Raw genomic sequence first — 15,941 nt, forward strand, 5'->3', positions numbered from 1 at the left:
TGGTCAACTGATTTGTGAAAACAGTCGATTACAGAGTCGGACAGTAGAATCCTGGCCCTAGGGCCCAGGACCAAGGAAAAAATACAGACTGGGTTTGGGACTTGAGCGAGAGAAATGAACACTTTATCCCCAAACCCAGAACCAAGGACATATGCCCTGACTCTGAAACCAGTACTAAAGAAACACTCTTGGTCCCTAGAATCAGTCAGTGAAAGAAATATGCTATGGCCTTAGAGGTAGTGTCAAAAAGCCAAGAAAGGCCAGTGAAAGAAACACAGTTTGGCTCTGAAATCAAGGCCATCTCTGTCCCTAGCCCACAAAACTGTCCAATCCCTGGGTAGAAAAAAAACTAACCAGTCACAGGTTGACTCCGCCCCTAGGACATCCTATATAAACCGCCCTGCCTGGTCAGTTGTGAGCTTTTCTCTCCACCCTGGTAGAGGCAGCTACTCTCCTGGACTCCTCCTTCTTTCTCAAAAAAGTTTTGAGTCTGAAGACCTTCATTCACTGGTGCACAGAAGAACCTTCCTGAGAAGTCCCATAGTGGACTAAACAAGAGAGAGCTGAACAGAAGAACCTTGCTGAGATGTCCCTCAGTGGACAGAGCAAGAAAGAGCTAAGAAGTAACACTTTTCTCTGGAGCCAGAGAAGAATGCTACATTTTTGCAATTTCTTAGGTAGAGAAGCAGAGTTCTGCTAGGAAGCCCCCTTAACTGGGGGCTGAGCAAAGCTTAGCTGCAGTGGCTCTCCAGGAGAGAAGCAGTATTGCTATATACCAAGTTCCAGTTCCTGGCCCAACTTTCCGGAGAAGTCAGAAAAACTTCCCCTCCAGGGTTGGGCTGTCTCTTTGCATTTCCAGCCATCAGAGCTGTGCTAAACAGCTCCAGATGTCCAGGATACCTCCAGGGCAGAGCTGCTCTGAGCAGCTCGAGGTGTCCAGGATACCTGGCCCTCCAGGGTTGGGCTGCCTCTTTGCAGTTCCAGCCACCAGAGCCATCCTAAGCAGCTCACGGTGTTGCCTGACTCCTACGTAGTCAGGACACCTCTCCCGAGAGTTGCAAAACTCACACTTTGGTGCCAAAACCCGGGACCAAACCCACAAAGTTGAAACAAATTTACTTACAATATTGAAAAGAGATTTTTTTTTCTACATTAAGAATGGGAAATAACAATGCAGGGTGCTAGGGCTCTCTATACTGCTACCTTAGAAGGCTAGAAGTTAGAATCAGAATATGGGGAAATTAATGATTTAACTGACACTGATATAATACAGATAATACATACTATCAGTATGGTAGTTAACATCTTATCAGTAATAATCTTGGTAGTTTTTTGTGCTAAATATGACAGGTAGATTAATAGGATGCAGGTCTTGGAAATATATACTAATAAAAAGAAAAATGCTCAGATACAGACAGAAGAGAAACAAGAGAGGAAGGAGGAGGACTTCAGGGGCCAGCCACCTGACTACATAGCCAAACATGAAGTAAGAAGGAAAGAAAAGGTATACAGAAATAGAGAAAGGTAAAAGTCCAGAGGCAAAAAGTAGAAAAGTTGGCTAGAAACAAGCCAAGCTAATGCTGTGCATTTAAAATTAAGAATATGTCTCCATGTGTGATTTATTTGGGAGCTGGGTGGCGGGCCCCCAAAAGTACAAAAAACCCCAACAACAACCTTGAAGATGAAAGACTGGAAACTCATCATACCTCTACCCATGCTATTACCTTTTACAGCAAGGGATCCAACCAAACCCCTGGAAGAACATGGCAGAACATAGAGTATGGTGTAGCATCCTGATACAATCTTCAGAATCCAAGTAGCACAGACTGGAGAAAGCATAGTGTGCTGAGAGTCTAATTCCAAGAGACTCTCAACACACATTCAGGCCATACAGGAAGTTGGTGATGGAATTCAACACATTATCCTGACACACAGAATTGTTCGTGTTAAACTGTTCATGTGAGTGTGGACAGAGGACAGGAAACTAGAAAGCATGAGAGGAATTTTTGTTTTTAAGGAGAGGCCCTAAGGAGGAGGGTGCAGAAGGTAACCGAGCACCTGTGGTACCAAGTGAAAGGACTCAGCAGGTGAGTGCAGTGACAGGAGCAGCTGTGGGGAAGGGGATCGACTAAAACTAAGGATGTGTGAAAATACCACGAGGAAACCTGCTTCCTTACATGTTAAAGATAAAGATGTGAAGAACAGGCTCACACAGGCACAAGTACTCAGGTCCACAGAACTTGTGGCTGATAACACCCTTAACCTTCACATGTGTGTTGACAATGGACTAGGGCACATGGTAGCAGGTGGGGTTGATCCTGTCTCAACCCCTGCAGCTTATTCTCAGTGTATAATAAAATGTAGATTTCCATGAAAAGTTAGAAAGGTGTATCTTCCAGTTCTTGGAAATTTTCTCTTTTTTACCCAGTTCCAATTATTAGTTAGGTAGTAAACCTTTTTGGTTAATTTTCACTCCTGCTGCCAGGTATGATTCATAATTAAAGGCTTCTTTCATTCTGTCCTACAGCATGATATTTCAACTTTACTTTTGATACATCTATTAATTTCTCTATGCTGTCCCATGTGCTTTATTTGCTTCTCTATTGTGGATTGAGCCTAGGGTCTTGTATGTGCAAGGCAAGCACTTTCCCACTAAGCTATGCTTCTAGTCATATATTTTCATATTCTTCATTTGTAAGAATTTCTTTTTCTCCTGATTATTTTTATTTATATTTATTTTTACTTTTATCTATGCGTAATTGTGTATGTGTCTATCTATGTGAGTGTCTCTCATATGTATCCATGGAGGTCAGAAGAAGGTTATGGATCCTCTGGAGCTGGAGTTATAGGCAGTTGTGAGCCACCTGACTTGGGTTCTAGGAACCAAACTCAGGCCCTCCAGAAGAACAGCAAGTACTCTTAACCACTGAGCCATCTCCCTAAATCCTAACTATTCTTTAAAAAAAAAAAAAAAAACAGAATTCTATTATTACTTCAATGATATAATCACATCTCTTATCTCTGTGCATATTAATTTTAATTTTGTAAATTTAGTTCAATTAATTGCATGCCACCATTTTTTTGTTTTCTGTGTTTTAGTCTCAGACTTATCGTCTTCATATTTACAGACAGATTTTTTTTTTTTTTAGTTGTACGGTGATCTCTATCTGGCTATATTTACAAGTGATAAGAAGGGGGGTTTGCATGGATAAACTTACTCAATTGAGCTTTACTGTAAAAATATTACTTAGCACATCTCCTTTTTAGAGAAAACTACCAAATGTCAGTATTGATACATTTGGGTTTGGGAAATGCAAGCCATTTTTGCCCCAGACAAGGGCCAATAAACAAATAAAATACAAGCATAACCTCAGTGGCTAGACATGGGCAGGTTAAGGCAAGTCTCACCGTTCTGGATGCATGCACAATCCTCTCATTTTTAGCCTAGCCCCTACAGTGATCTGAGGGAAACTGCTCCCCAGTTGGAAGAACTGTTTGGGAAGAAGTAAGAGGTGTGGCCTTGTTGGAGGTGTATCACTGGGGATGGGCTTCTACGTTTCAAAAGCCCATGCCATTCTCAGGTGGCTTTCTCTGTCTCTCTGCACCTAAGTGTGCAGCTACTGCCCCGTGCAACGCCTGCAAGCCTGCTGCCACGGTTCCCTCCATGATAGTCATGGGTTCTACTACCCTCTGGAACCATGACCCCCAAATTAAATTCATTCTTTTATATGCTGTCTTGGTCATGCTGTTTTGTCACGGTAATGAGTAACTAAGACACCCTTTCACTTTTTTCTATCACATTCAAAGCTGTAACATCCAGAAATGGTTTGGTTTCCTATAAATAGGAAATTCATTTATCTCATTAGCTTATTACACAGCTTTCAGCATATTCCCTTATTTTCTGTTTTACACTGTTACATCCTGGATGCTTTAAAAATCTATACCTTTTTGGCTTTCTATAACATAAAATGTTTATCTCCTAATGATATATTCTGTTACAGCAACTGATTTCAGCAAAGCTTCTGGCTTGCAAAGTCATGTACTATATAGCCACTTCGTTTTTAAAGCTAGTGGGTATCTCTCATTATCACAGCCATCTTCTTTTCTTTGTTCTTGTAAGTTATAGCTTTTTAAAGATTTTACTATAATTTAGTGAAAGCTTATAAGAACATGAGAATAATGACACAGTTTTAGTCACCTATGTTTAACTGGGAGACCAATGTGTGTCCCACATCTCACTATGACTGAGGATATGTTGACATGAAGATTTGTCTATGTTTATGCTCTACCGAAAAGGAGTATGGTATATACAGCAACTAAAGACAGAAGCTGTACAGCTACAATGCCTTAGCTAATTGTATAGTTGTGTATATATATACTAATTGTATAATTACCATATAGCTCTTGTTTCCTCATTGGTAAAATTGAGATAATAAAAACAGCAGCACATGCCACCAGTCCAGCCCATGGTGAGGTTGAGGCACAGGGGCTCCAGACCAGCCTGGGCTACATAGTTAGACTGCATTACAAAATTAAAGATCTGTCTTTATCTGGGGAGATAATCAGAAGTATTCAATGGAAAAATACACAGGCAGGCACAATCCTGGTAACAATTCTAACTCGTTAGTTCATTATGGGGTTCATGTGTTTATTTTATGATATAAAAAGGAATGTACAGGGATATATATATATGTATATATATAATCTATTACTATAATCTTAAATATTATGCATTAAAATATTTATACCTTATGATATATAATAAATTGAACATTTATATACATTTATACCAAAGGGAAAATATCAAATAACAAATAATTGGCAATAACAATTCATTTGGATTAGATGATTTATGTCCCCTGGGTTTTCTGAGTTTTCCAAATAGTATGACTTAAAAAAGTCTGTTATTTTTTCTAATTAAGCTAGCTAACAAGGAGGACCCAGAGAGGGACATATGGATCGCCCTAGAAAGGGGAAATAGATGAGATCTCCATGAGTAAACTGGGGGTGAGGGGTGAGCAATGGAGGGTAGGGAATGGGGTGATGAGAACATAAGGGAACGGGATGGTTGAGCTGGAACAGGGATGGAGTGGGAGAGCAATGAAACAGATACTATGATAGAGGGAGATATCATGGGGATAGGGAGAAACCGGGTACTAGGAAAGTTCCCAGGAATCCACAAGGATGACCCCAGCTTAGACTCCTAGCAATAGTGGAGAGGGTGCCTGAGCTGGCTCACCCCAGTAATCAGATAGGTGTGCACCCTAACTGTCATCATAGAGCCTTCATCCAGTAACTGATGGAAGCAGATGTAGAAATCCACAGCCAAACACCAGGCAGAGCTCCAGGAGTCCAGTTGAGGAGAGAAGAGGGTTTCTATGAGCAAGTGCATCAAGATCATCATGGGAAACAAACAGAGACAACCAAACCAAACTAGTGGGAACTCATGAACTTTAGAGCAACACCTGCGGAACCTCCATGGGTCTGGACTAGGCCCTCTGCATAAGCGAGACAGTTGTGTAGCTTGATCTGCTTAAGGGGCCCCCTGGCAGTAGGATCAGAATCTGTCCCTGGTGCATGAGCTGGCTTTTTGGAACCCACTACCTATGATTAGACACCTCACACAGCCTTGAGGCAGGGGGAGGGCTTGGTCCTGCCTCATCTGAATATACCAGGCTCTGCTGACTTCCCATGGAAGGCCTTGCCTTCTTGTAGGAGGGAATGGGGGTGTGCTGTTGGGGGGGGGAGAGGGTGAGGCTGGAGGGGCGATAGGAGGGAAGAGGGGGATCTGTGACTGGTATGAAAAATGAGTAAAAAAATTCTTAATTAAAAAAAGATAATAAATACTACTTTGTAAGTGAGAGAATGGTAAAGTATTAAGTTGTTACATACTGGCTAAGTTTCACTGGCCCTGAGTGCTCCTAGATTGTAATAACTCATTTGTTTATCTTAACAGGAAGCCAGGCAAACCCTACAGCAGTCTTAGTATGGCTTAAAAGAAACCAACAATCATATGTATACCACACAGAAATTATATATATATATATATATATATATGAATGCTTCCTTAAAATTTCTGTGTATTGTTTTTAATATATGTATATATGTATATATATATATACATATATTAAAACCAACATCTATGGAGAAATCTTTTTGGAAAGGCCTCCTAAAGTATCTGAGAGTTTCTTACTGCTGACACTCTCTCCTCGGCAGGAACCTTCCTTTTCCTCACCTAAGTTACACCCTTCCTTCAAAGTCCAAGTGAGTCTAGTATCCTTTATAAAATCATAGCTAGCAATTTTAATCAGCAGCAAACCCTGAACTCCAGATATTATATCAAAAATGTAATACCCAATCTCATATTATTCTTTAATTTTTTGATTCTTTAATCATTAGTTTTCTTTTTCAAATATATGTGACATTCCTGTGACCCACACTAGTCTAAGTTCAGAAATGAAGTGACTGTGAAGTACTCATCCCTAAAGGACATCTATTCACACCTCCTCTCAAGGCTCAGTCCTAAAGGACATCTATTCACACCCTCCACTCAAGGCTCAGCCCTAAAGGACATCTATTCACACCTCCTCTCAAGGCTCAGTCCTAAAGGACATCTAATCACACCCTCCACTCAAGGCTCAGGGATCACTGAGGAACAGCCAATGGCAGAAGATGACTGCAGTGAAGCAGTGTTTTCTCTTTGCAGAGGCACTGACTGCACACATGAACACACAGTGGCGGTGACTTCATGCAGGTCTGTGAAAGATGAAGCTAGACAAAACCCCAGCATGGATGGGGGAGGGGCCACAAAGCCTCAACCCAGTAGATCTCTTGGCAGCTAAAGGCTGACAGAAGAGGGGAGTCAGTTTCCTCTGTTGTGTGGCCCCTGAGAGGACACCCATGCTCCAGGTGACAGACAGCCCTACAGTCAAGCACACACTGGTAGCACTAAGTGGACCCATTAGGATTAAAAAACAAGCAAACAGTATGTGAAATTGGATGAGAAAAGTGGTAGAGGAGGCAGGAGATAAGTTGATAGGTTTGACCAGAACACACTATTTGCATGAATGAAATTTTCATTCTAAAACGATGAAAAACTCATGCAGTGTTTTCAGTAGCCACTAATAACAAAAGATGAGTTTATTGTTGAGTACTCATAAACACCCACTAGAAGCTTAATCACAACACCGAGCTTTAGATCAGCAGCCATCAAACTAGAAACGGTCCCTTCATCTGTCTTCCAGGACCTCTGACTTCTACCCACTTTGATTTCTACAAACAAACTTTCTCACAGTTCCTCATTATCCTGTTTCTCCCTCTTTTGCTGCTAGGCTTTTCTCCCTTATCCACTAAATAGATGTTCCTTGGTTCTTAGTTTTTCTCCAGCGGTATATACTATCCCTCATAAGGTACAAATTGAATGGTTTTAACTCAAGCTTTTGGCTGTCTCCTCAAAAAAAGAAAAATTCAAATCCAAACCTCCACTCCAGTTCCACATCTCCAATGATACCATGATTTGATGACCTCTGGTCATTTCATGTAAAACACAGGCAAACTAAAATTTTTACATGTCATTCTAAATTTCCCGACTGGCTATCAAAACTCTCTTTAGCTTAATCTTATTGTACACACCCTTTGAAATTATTTTACTCCTCTGGTTAACTTGTTATCTTATATCCCATTGCCAGGCTAAATCCTTCTATAAGACTAAATTTAATATGGCATCTCTCTGATACAAAGTATTTACAGTGTTACAGGACATAGTATCAATATTTCATTGTAATATTCAAAATCTCTATTTAAGGCAGCATCAAGCTGCCTTTCAGATCAATTATTCTATTCTTCAAACCACTTTCCCCAAATGGGCCCACTTCCTCACTATTATGTAGATACCCTCCCGGCCCCGACTTGTCCCCTCTGTCTCTCCAGGTTTACCAATTTCATATTCCCTTTTAGGTCTGGTAAAATTTTAACTTCTCTGTAATCTGTTTATCATTTCAGATTATACTGATGTTTGTACCATCTCTGGCTCCTGCTGAGGTTTACAATGTAGCACTCATTAGTCTTGGTGACTTAACATGTCTTCTTCCTTTCCATCTAAACCATAGTACCTACTACCAAAGTGCAGACAGTGAAGATGGTATGCTGGATTGTGCATAAATAAAATGCTAATCCTGATACTGATCACACCATGGCTTGTATTTTACTATTTTATGAAGAAATCAATTTGATTTTATGTATAATAAAAAGAAATATTAAGCTTACCCACATAAAAGTGTAGCTACCACCCCTCATCAAGATGCCTCTATTTAAAGCAAATGGAGACTATCACAGAAAACCACAACAGGGCACAGTGATCAACAGATTGAGGGAGCCCCGCCCCAACAGACACATCTGCAGCGCAGCTCCTGCACCTGCGACCCAGGGAGCATGGCAGAAAGGAGGAGGAATGGTTCTGACAGCCAATACCAGGAAGTTTGCTGGGAAAACCGTCTCTCCCAGACGGCTGCATTAAAAACAAGACTGACATGACAATAATACCCATGGACAAGTTAATGTGGAAAGGGGAAAAGCTCACGGGGTCCCACTCTTGGGCAATGAAGACAGTGGAAAAAGGGAAAATAGCCTTTCATAGAGACAAGCTGCCATATTGGCTGTCCAATGCAAAGTAGTCAGTTCTCAAACCATATACACACTAACAACAAAAATGGACTCAGCAGATTCTGTTTATATATTTGTATACACACACATGTATGTATGTAACAATGATAAAGAAAAAGAGGCTCTCCACTTGAAAGCGGGGGTGGAAGAGTCTGAGGGTGGTGGAAGGCCGAGAGGGAGAAAAGGAAGGATGGAAAGTGATACAAGTGTATTTTAATTAAAAATACATTTTTTTAAAAGCCGAAATCCACTTGTGGTTGTTTGAATAGGAATGACCCCACAGACTCATGTGTTTGAATGCTTGGCCCAAAGGGAGTGGCACTAATAGGAGGTGTGGCCTTGTTAGAGGAAGTGTATCACTGTGGGAGCGAGCTTTGAGGTCTCATATGTTCAAGCTATGTCCAGTGTGATACACAGTCTCATTCTGCTGCCTGTGAATCAAGATGTAGAACCCTCAGCTCCTTCTCTAGCACCATGTCTATCTGCATGCCGCCGTGAAGATAATGGACTAAACCTCTAACTATAAGCCAACCCCAATTAAATGTTTTCCTTTATAACCGTTGCCATGATCATGGTGTCTCTTCACAGCAATAGAAACCCTAACTAAGATACCACTCCTCCACTTCCCTTCAGCAAAGAGCAGGCCTCTCGGGGATATCAACCTAACACAGTATAACAACTTATAATAAGACTAGGCACAAACCCTCATATCAAGGATGGGTGAGGCAACCCAGTGGGTAGAAAAGAGTCCCAAGAGCAGGAGAAAGAGTCAGAAACACCCCACTCCCACTGTTAGGAGTCCCACAAAAACACCAAGCTAACAACCATAACAGATATGCAGCATGGGGAATTTGGGGGCTGGGAGAAGTAGAGGGAGGGGAAAGAGCAGTCGGGATGTATTGAAAACAAAACAAACAAAAAAGTTATGATTAAATGAGTTGCATAAGGTCACAATTTATGTATGATAGACTTGAAAAAAATTTATTTTTATATAGCCTACCAAATAACTCATTACAGCAATTAAAACTGGAAGCTATCTTTTCTTGGTGTTTTATAATTTATAAATGTAGAATTGTTATGAACATAAACCAGAGTAAATCTGATTATACTGTATATGTATATATATTTTTTACATATATATGTATATGTAAGTCAAACATTTTAGCCTAAAGATCAGTGTGTAAGGTTACATCTATGCTTAATAAAAATATATTTAATTACAAAGTAATTTATAGATATGACCATGACTAAAGGCACAATACTTTATGGGCTTTAACATTCCACCAGAGTGATGAACTATTTAATAATATTTAACTGAAACTATTTTTCCCTTCAAAAAGTTAACATAATTGGTTTAAGAAAGCCAAAACAAAAAACTATTAAATACATTCTGTTGATTGCTTAAGAAGACAAAAACTAGAGTGTATTTACTAGGTGCTAAAATCAAAACTCTAAATGATATCTTATTGCTTTAATAATCTCATACTAGCAACAAGGATGGTTTGGGGGGAAAAAAACCTCCTAAGAATTTTTAATCCCTAAATTTATATTTAGGTAAGTCTTAATTTGTAAATTGTTCTGAATTTACAAGTGGAGAAATTATTTTTTATAGGTTACAATTTATAGATCATAGGATCAATAATATAAACTAAGCTTTGGTAATGACAACCTGTAAATCTTCCTTATTTGATATTAAGATCTACGTTCAGATTATATCTTCTTCAATCCTTTATCCAGCAGTAACCTCTTCAAAGATTTCTAAACAAGTGGACCCTTTAAGGATTCCTTAAAGAGATTTCAACTAAATTGAATTCCATAAATCCAATTTTATCATTTCTTTATAAAAATTCAAAGTAGAGAAATGGCCTCATTCAGAGACTGAGAATCCAAATGACAGCATCAAGATGTCCAGGATCAGGACTGGGGTACAGCTGACAGCATCAAGATGTCCAGGATCAGGACTGGGGTACAGCTGACAGCATCAAGATGTCCAGGATCAGGACTGGGGTACAGCTGACAGCATCAAGATGCCAGGAAGGGACTGGGGTACAGCTGACAGCATCAAGATGTCCAGGAAGGGACTGGGGTACAGTTCACTGGTTAGGAGTGCTTGCTGTGAGAGCAAAAGGACCAGACTTCAGATCCCCAGGATCCACATGAAGCCAAACATGGCTATGTATCCTCAGAAGCTCAGCACGCATGCGTGTGCGTGTGCGTGTGCGTGTGCGTATGTGTGTGTGTAATGGGGGTGAGGAAAGAGGGTGGCAGGCAGATCCCCGGTGTGTGTGTGTGTGTGTGTGTGTGTGTGTGTGTGTGTGTGTGTGTGTGTGTGTGTAATGGGGGTGAGGAAAGAGGGTGGCAGGCAGATCCCCGGAGCTCAAGGTCAACTGCTGCCATGTCAGGACTGAATGCACAGGGAAAGCACTAACAGAACTCAAGCATGTCCATGGCTCACTGCCACACTGGCAGACTCAGGGAGACTGATAAAAGAGTTTAACATATTATGATCAACTATAATTTAACAAAACCTAATAAAAATTTAACAAAAAGGACAGACCCTTTCCTTAAACTGAAATTCTAGCTTGAACACCAAATTATTTTTAACTTACTGTGACATTAGAGACCTTTAGGAATGGAACTCATACACATTTTTCAAAGATATAGTAAAAATTTTTGCCTGACAGATAATGTTAGGAAGTCTCCCAAAGGCCCTGAAGATGTAAGGAGTGACTTGGACATGTGGGCAGAGAGGAAGTTATCTTGTGAAAATATAGCATATCAAGTAAAAGGTCTATTTTAAAAAAGTCTTATCTACCATAGAAATAAAACAGAACATAAAATTAGGTAAATCCATCAGAACTGCCCAAAGCAGAGTCACTGGTACACCAGCCAAAGCCACCAGGGCTGTCTATTGTAAATTACAAAAGCAATTTTTACATATATTCTACCATTAAAAAAGTTTATTTTCTGAGTTGAATTAGTTCAATAATGAAAGATATCCTTTCTGAAACATGTGAATTACACACAAAAACCTTGTCATTAAATTAAAAGCAATGAAATCTATCTAAAAAGGATCACCTAACTGGGATGTTCCACTGCATTTTTTAAGATGCCTGACATGTTCCAACTTACCCCAGGTGATGGTAGGGTGGAGGCCATGAGACACACCTCCTAATGTAGGTGGCAGGCTTACCCTCCAGTCAAATAATTTTGAGCCTGTTTTTGCAGTGAGTAACCGCATTAGGAACTCCAAGCTTAAGCTGAACTAAATCTGAAACTTACTGGAGCACATCTGATATTCAAGCTTGAAGGTCTCATTACATATTTCTATGCAAATAAGTTACGATTTTAAACAATGCCATCTTTTTGAAGAGTATCCTAAGGAGAATTTTAGAAGTGTTACGGTTCCAAAAATATTCATTCAGCCTTGTAACAGTCTAGAAAGTAGAAATTCATGCCAGATGACAAGGTAACAACTAAACTCCATCATGAAAGGGAGAACAGTTTAGACAAAACAAATAATGGAGTTTTCTAAGAGGGAAATTAGAATTAACTAAAATAGTCTATGTTGAAAGAGGTAAATTAAGATAGGTTTGTAATTACTATGAATTTGTGTTAGGAGGTTTATTGATAGAAAAATGGGCCTAACTTATAAACAAGAACGTTCACACATTTTTTTTTAAAATTGTAATAGAAAGCACAAAAAATAAAACCGAAACAGTATATTTGATTCCAAAAATAAATTATAATTATTGGTAGTGGTGATACAATATAAGTATACAGATAACTATAATCCTTTTTATCAAAAGCAAGTAAAATTTTTCCAAACAAATAGTATTTTTAAGTGTATCAGCAAGGCTAAGGCATTTAGTTGTCCCTTATTTTGTGGTCAATGTGTATGAATTATGATGTCCTGGTTATGTTCTAAATCTAGGTCTGCTGAGCACAGGGCTGTCCAATAGAACTTGTTGCCGTGGAAATGGTCTATATCTGCATCCTTGACTGCCAGGGACTTAAAATGGGGAGAGCTGTAACTGAGGAATGGAAATTTAACTTTATTTAAAAATAGCCACATATGACTAGTGTCTACCACATTAAAATATACAGCCCAGAGGGTCAGCATGCAAGACTTACTCTCTGGTTAAACTAGGTTTCACTCTTATCCGCTTGTTCATTTTCACAAGCATGGTATTCATAAATGTTTATAAGAATACTTATAATGAAATTTTTTTTTGTTCTATGGTGTTACTGTCTTTTTTTGTGTGTTACTGTCATTTAAAAAATATGCTAGTGAATATCCACTACTACATCAAGATAAACCCAAGTGAGAAACACTGCCTGCAAGGATTCTTATTAGTGTTTGCAGTATGTCAATATGACCACACTGGTTAATGAGGCAGCTTGGTGGCCTATGTCAATCTGTCTAATGTTCATTCCAGAATGACTAATATTCAAACTATGAAATATCTACTCCTGAAAAGTTTTTTCCATTATCTATCAAAACACAAGAATAATTTACAATTATTACATAGCTTTCAGCTCCATTGGTTAAACACTGCGAAAGCTTGTCAAACCATTTTACCTGACAGATGCATTTGTTCTTCCATTTGCTCAGCACACACGGACTGTTTTGCATCAATTCCTGAAGGACAACAGAAAGAGAGAGTGCAGTTGGCTACACACTTTGTCATTATCAGTTAAAGTGCTTCTGATTTGCAAGAAAGAGAAAAGAAAAAAAAAAAAGGAAGGCGATCAACAAGCCACACAAAGACACAACTGTGTGGGAAGCTCTCTCTGGACAGAAGTAAAACCATCATCACCAGGAGAGCTGCTCCTTTATGAAAATTTAATCTGGTGAAAGATGTTCTAAAGCAGAGTTGTTTCTTCCCATTTTTGAAACCTTTTGAAAGATACCTCCAATTCTTTCAGTGTGTCTCGAAGTTTTTCTGGGCGTCTATTTTTGAGTGTCCAAGGATAATCTCGAGCTGGCAAATAAAACATGTACAACAGTTAGTTAAACATGAATTAAATAAGGAACCTCTGTTTAGCAGTGTGCCTTAGAGGATTAGAATAAGACACCCCATAACTGAGAGGAAGCAGACTTCATCACTATCACTAAATGGCAGTCTTTTAAAAGGCTTTGTTACAGAAAGAGATTTTTACCACAAACTAATCTCCCTGATTATAATTTTGTGATGACAACCCACAAGCCTGAGAGACCCTAAGAAATTCTGGTAGACCGAGGGACCCAGCAGTATTTCGTAGTAAATGGCCTGATCTTATAATCTGAGTAACTTTTTAATGAAAATACTCAAGGCTCAACCCAAAAGAAATTCCAACATCTCCAAGTGGCCAACTCAGACCTGAAACTTCTCATTAATAAGTTAACTGTGGTGAGGAAAGAAACAGAATATAAAAAGTAATAGGAAGAAAATTAATTTAAACATGACCAAAGCACTATATAATTCAACTCTAGAAAAAAAAAAAAAGGGGGGGGGACACCCAAGTTTTAACAAATAGGTATTAGGAATGTTCCTTGAAATAATTCTCTCAAATGTAAACACTAACTAAGCCATAAACTCTTTAATCTACAATGGTGTCCTACCTGAAAGATATGTTTGCGCAACGGTGCCACAAAGCTTGTGGGAGTGACCAGCCAGTACCTGCTTTGACTTATGGCCTACTCCTTGAGGGGCAGCCCATTCCTAACATTGCTTGGATGACCAAGAACCCGAGATTGGATATCCCAGGGACCTAGGGACAACTAAATACTACTATTCTTTAAAAAGTAAATTAAAAACAAAGCACTCCCAATGACATTCTACCATACTCATCAGTGCCGTGTTCAGCCATCATCAGAGAAGCTTCCTTGCGTGCACAGGGCCTGCTCAGATCTGCACCAGGTCCTTTGAGTATATATTATGGCTTCTAGTTTAGTGGTTTTATGAGATTCCTGAGTGTGTGAATGTGTGAGTCTCTGATTCTTGTGCCTTCTCTTGGGCTCTTTTCCTTCTGGTTTTTTTTTGTTTGTTTGTTTTTGTTTTTTTGTTTGTTTGTTTGTTTTGTCCAATTCCAATGTGTTAGCTTTTGTTTTATTTTATTATATATTATTTTATTATTATTCCTTAGAAGCCTGTTTGTTTTCTAGTCAGAGACAGAAAGGGAGTGGATCCAGATGGGAGGAGAGGTGGAGAGCAGCTGGGAGGAGCAGAGGAGGGGAAACTGTAATCAGGGTGTATTATGTGAGAAAAAAAATCTATTTTCAATAAAAGGAAAAAGTAAAATAATTCTAAAATCTATGCCACAATCCAATAATTATATACCTTATTTATTTTAAATAATTTCAATTGAAAGGTTATTTGTAGACATACAAAGTTAGCCTAAAATTAAATCTGTTTTAAAAATTAATAAGTATGGGCAAGGGGTCTAACTCAGTGATAAAACACTTGCCTAGCATGTGTGAAGCCCTGGGTTCTATCTCCAGCACCCACTACATAAAGATAAATACATGGTACATGAATAATACTAATACCATGTTAAACTCACTGGAAAAAAAGGAATTAATCCTTAGTCTCATAATTAATAATTCTAAAAAAGAACTGTGTATATGAATGTATATGTCATGTGTGCATATACAAATAATATATAGCATATATAGATATTTAAATTTAAACGTAGAAATTGCTATGTATCCTATTTCAGCAAGTTAATTTGGCTCTATAAACATAATTTTGATGTGTAGAACATATGTACAAATTTTAAGATATGTGTTGCAGATACTAATGCAGTAATCTAAAAATTAAATGTCAGTTCAATCACTTAAATAAGGAAAAAAGGAAGGCTTTTCAGCTCTAGTTATATTCCAAATAAAACTTTAAATTGCATTAGCTTTAATTCATTAAAACCATATCTCCATGTAGTTATACTATACATATAACATATTTGTATCTTTCAGACTAACAACTAAATAAAATGTTGATATAACAAATCTCACTTTTGGCCCAGAGGGTGCAAGCGCCCACTGAAGAGACTGACAACCTGAGTTAAAATCTTGGGACCCTCATGGTGGAAGAAGAGAACCGATTCCCCCTGACTTCCACACACATGCTATACACAAGCATGCATGCACGCACGGGGACACACGGACACACACACACACACACACACACACACACACACACACTAATAAAATAAATATGTTAAAATAAGTTAAATATGTTAACAATTTAGTCAAAACATGAAAAATTAAATGTTATCAGAACTTAAGCATGACTTATAAT

General features: G+C 38.7%; 1 protein-coding gene across 7 annotated transcripts in view; it reads right to left on the reverse strand.

The window, feature by feature from the left end:
• Positions 1–15,941, reverse strand: part of LOC114697940 (WD repeat containing planar cell polarity effector) — a 302,933-nt gene that overhangs the window by 188,101 nt on the left and 98,891 nt on the right. For all 7 annotated transcript variants that reach the window (XR_003735273.2, XR_005092299.1, XM_028876333.2 and 4 more), the window contains 2 exons: positions 13,576–13,646; positions 13,244–13,303 (listed from right to left, as the gene is read on the reverse strand). Coding sequence is in view for 5 of the 7 variants with exons in the window: in XM_028876333.2 (XP_028732166.1) it covers positions 13,244–13,303; positions 13,576–13,646 (131 nt within the window). In the remaining 2 variants the exon portion in view is untranslated. Of the gene's footprint in view, positions 1–13,243; positions 13,304–13,575; positions 13,647–15,941 lie in introns of those variants that run through there.

Source organism: Peromyscus leucopus, chromosome 10 (genome assembly GCF_004664715.2).
Source record: "Peromyscus leucopus breed LL Stock chromosome 10, UCI_PerLeu_2.1, whole genome shotgun sequence".
NCBI lineage: Eukaryota > Metazoa > Chordata > Mammalia > Rodentia > Cricetidae > Peromyscus > Peromyscus leucopus.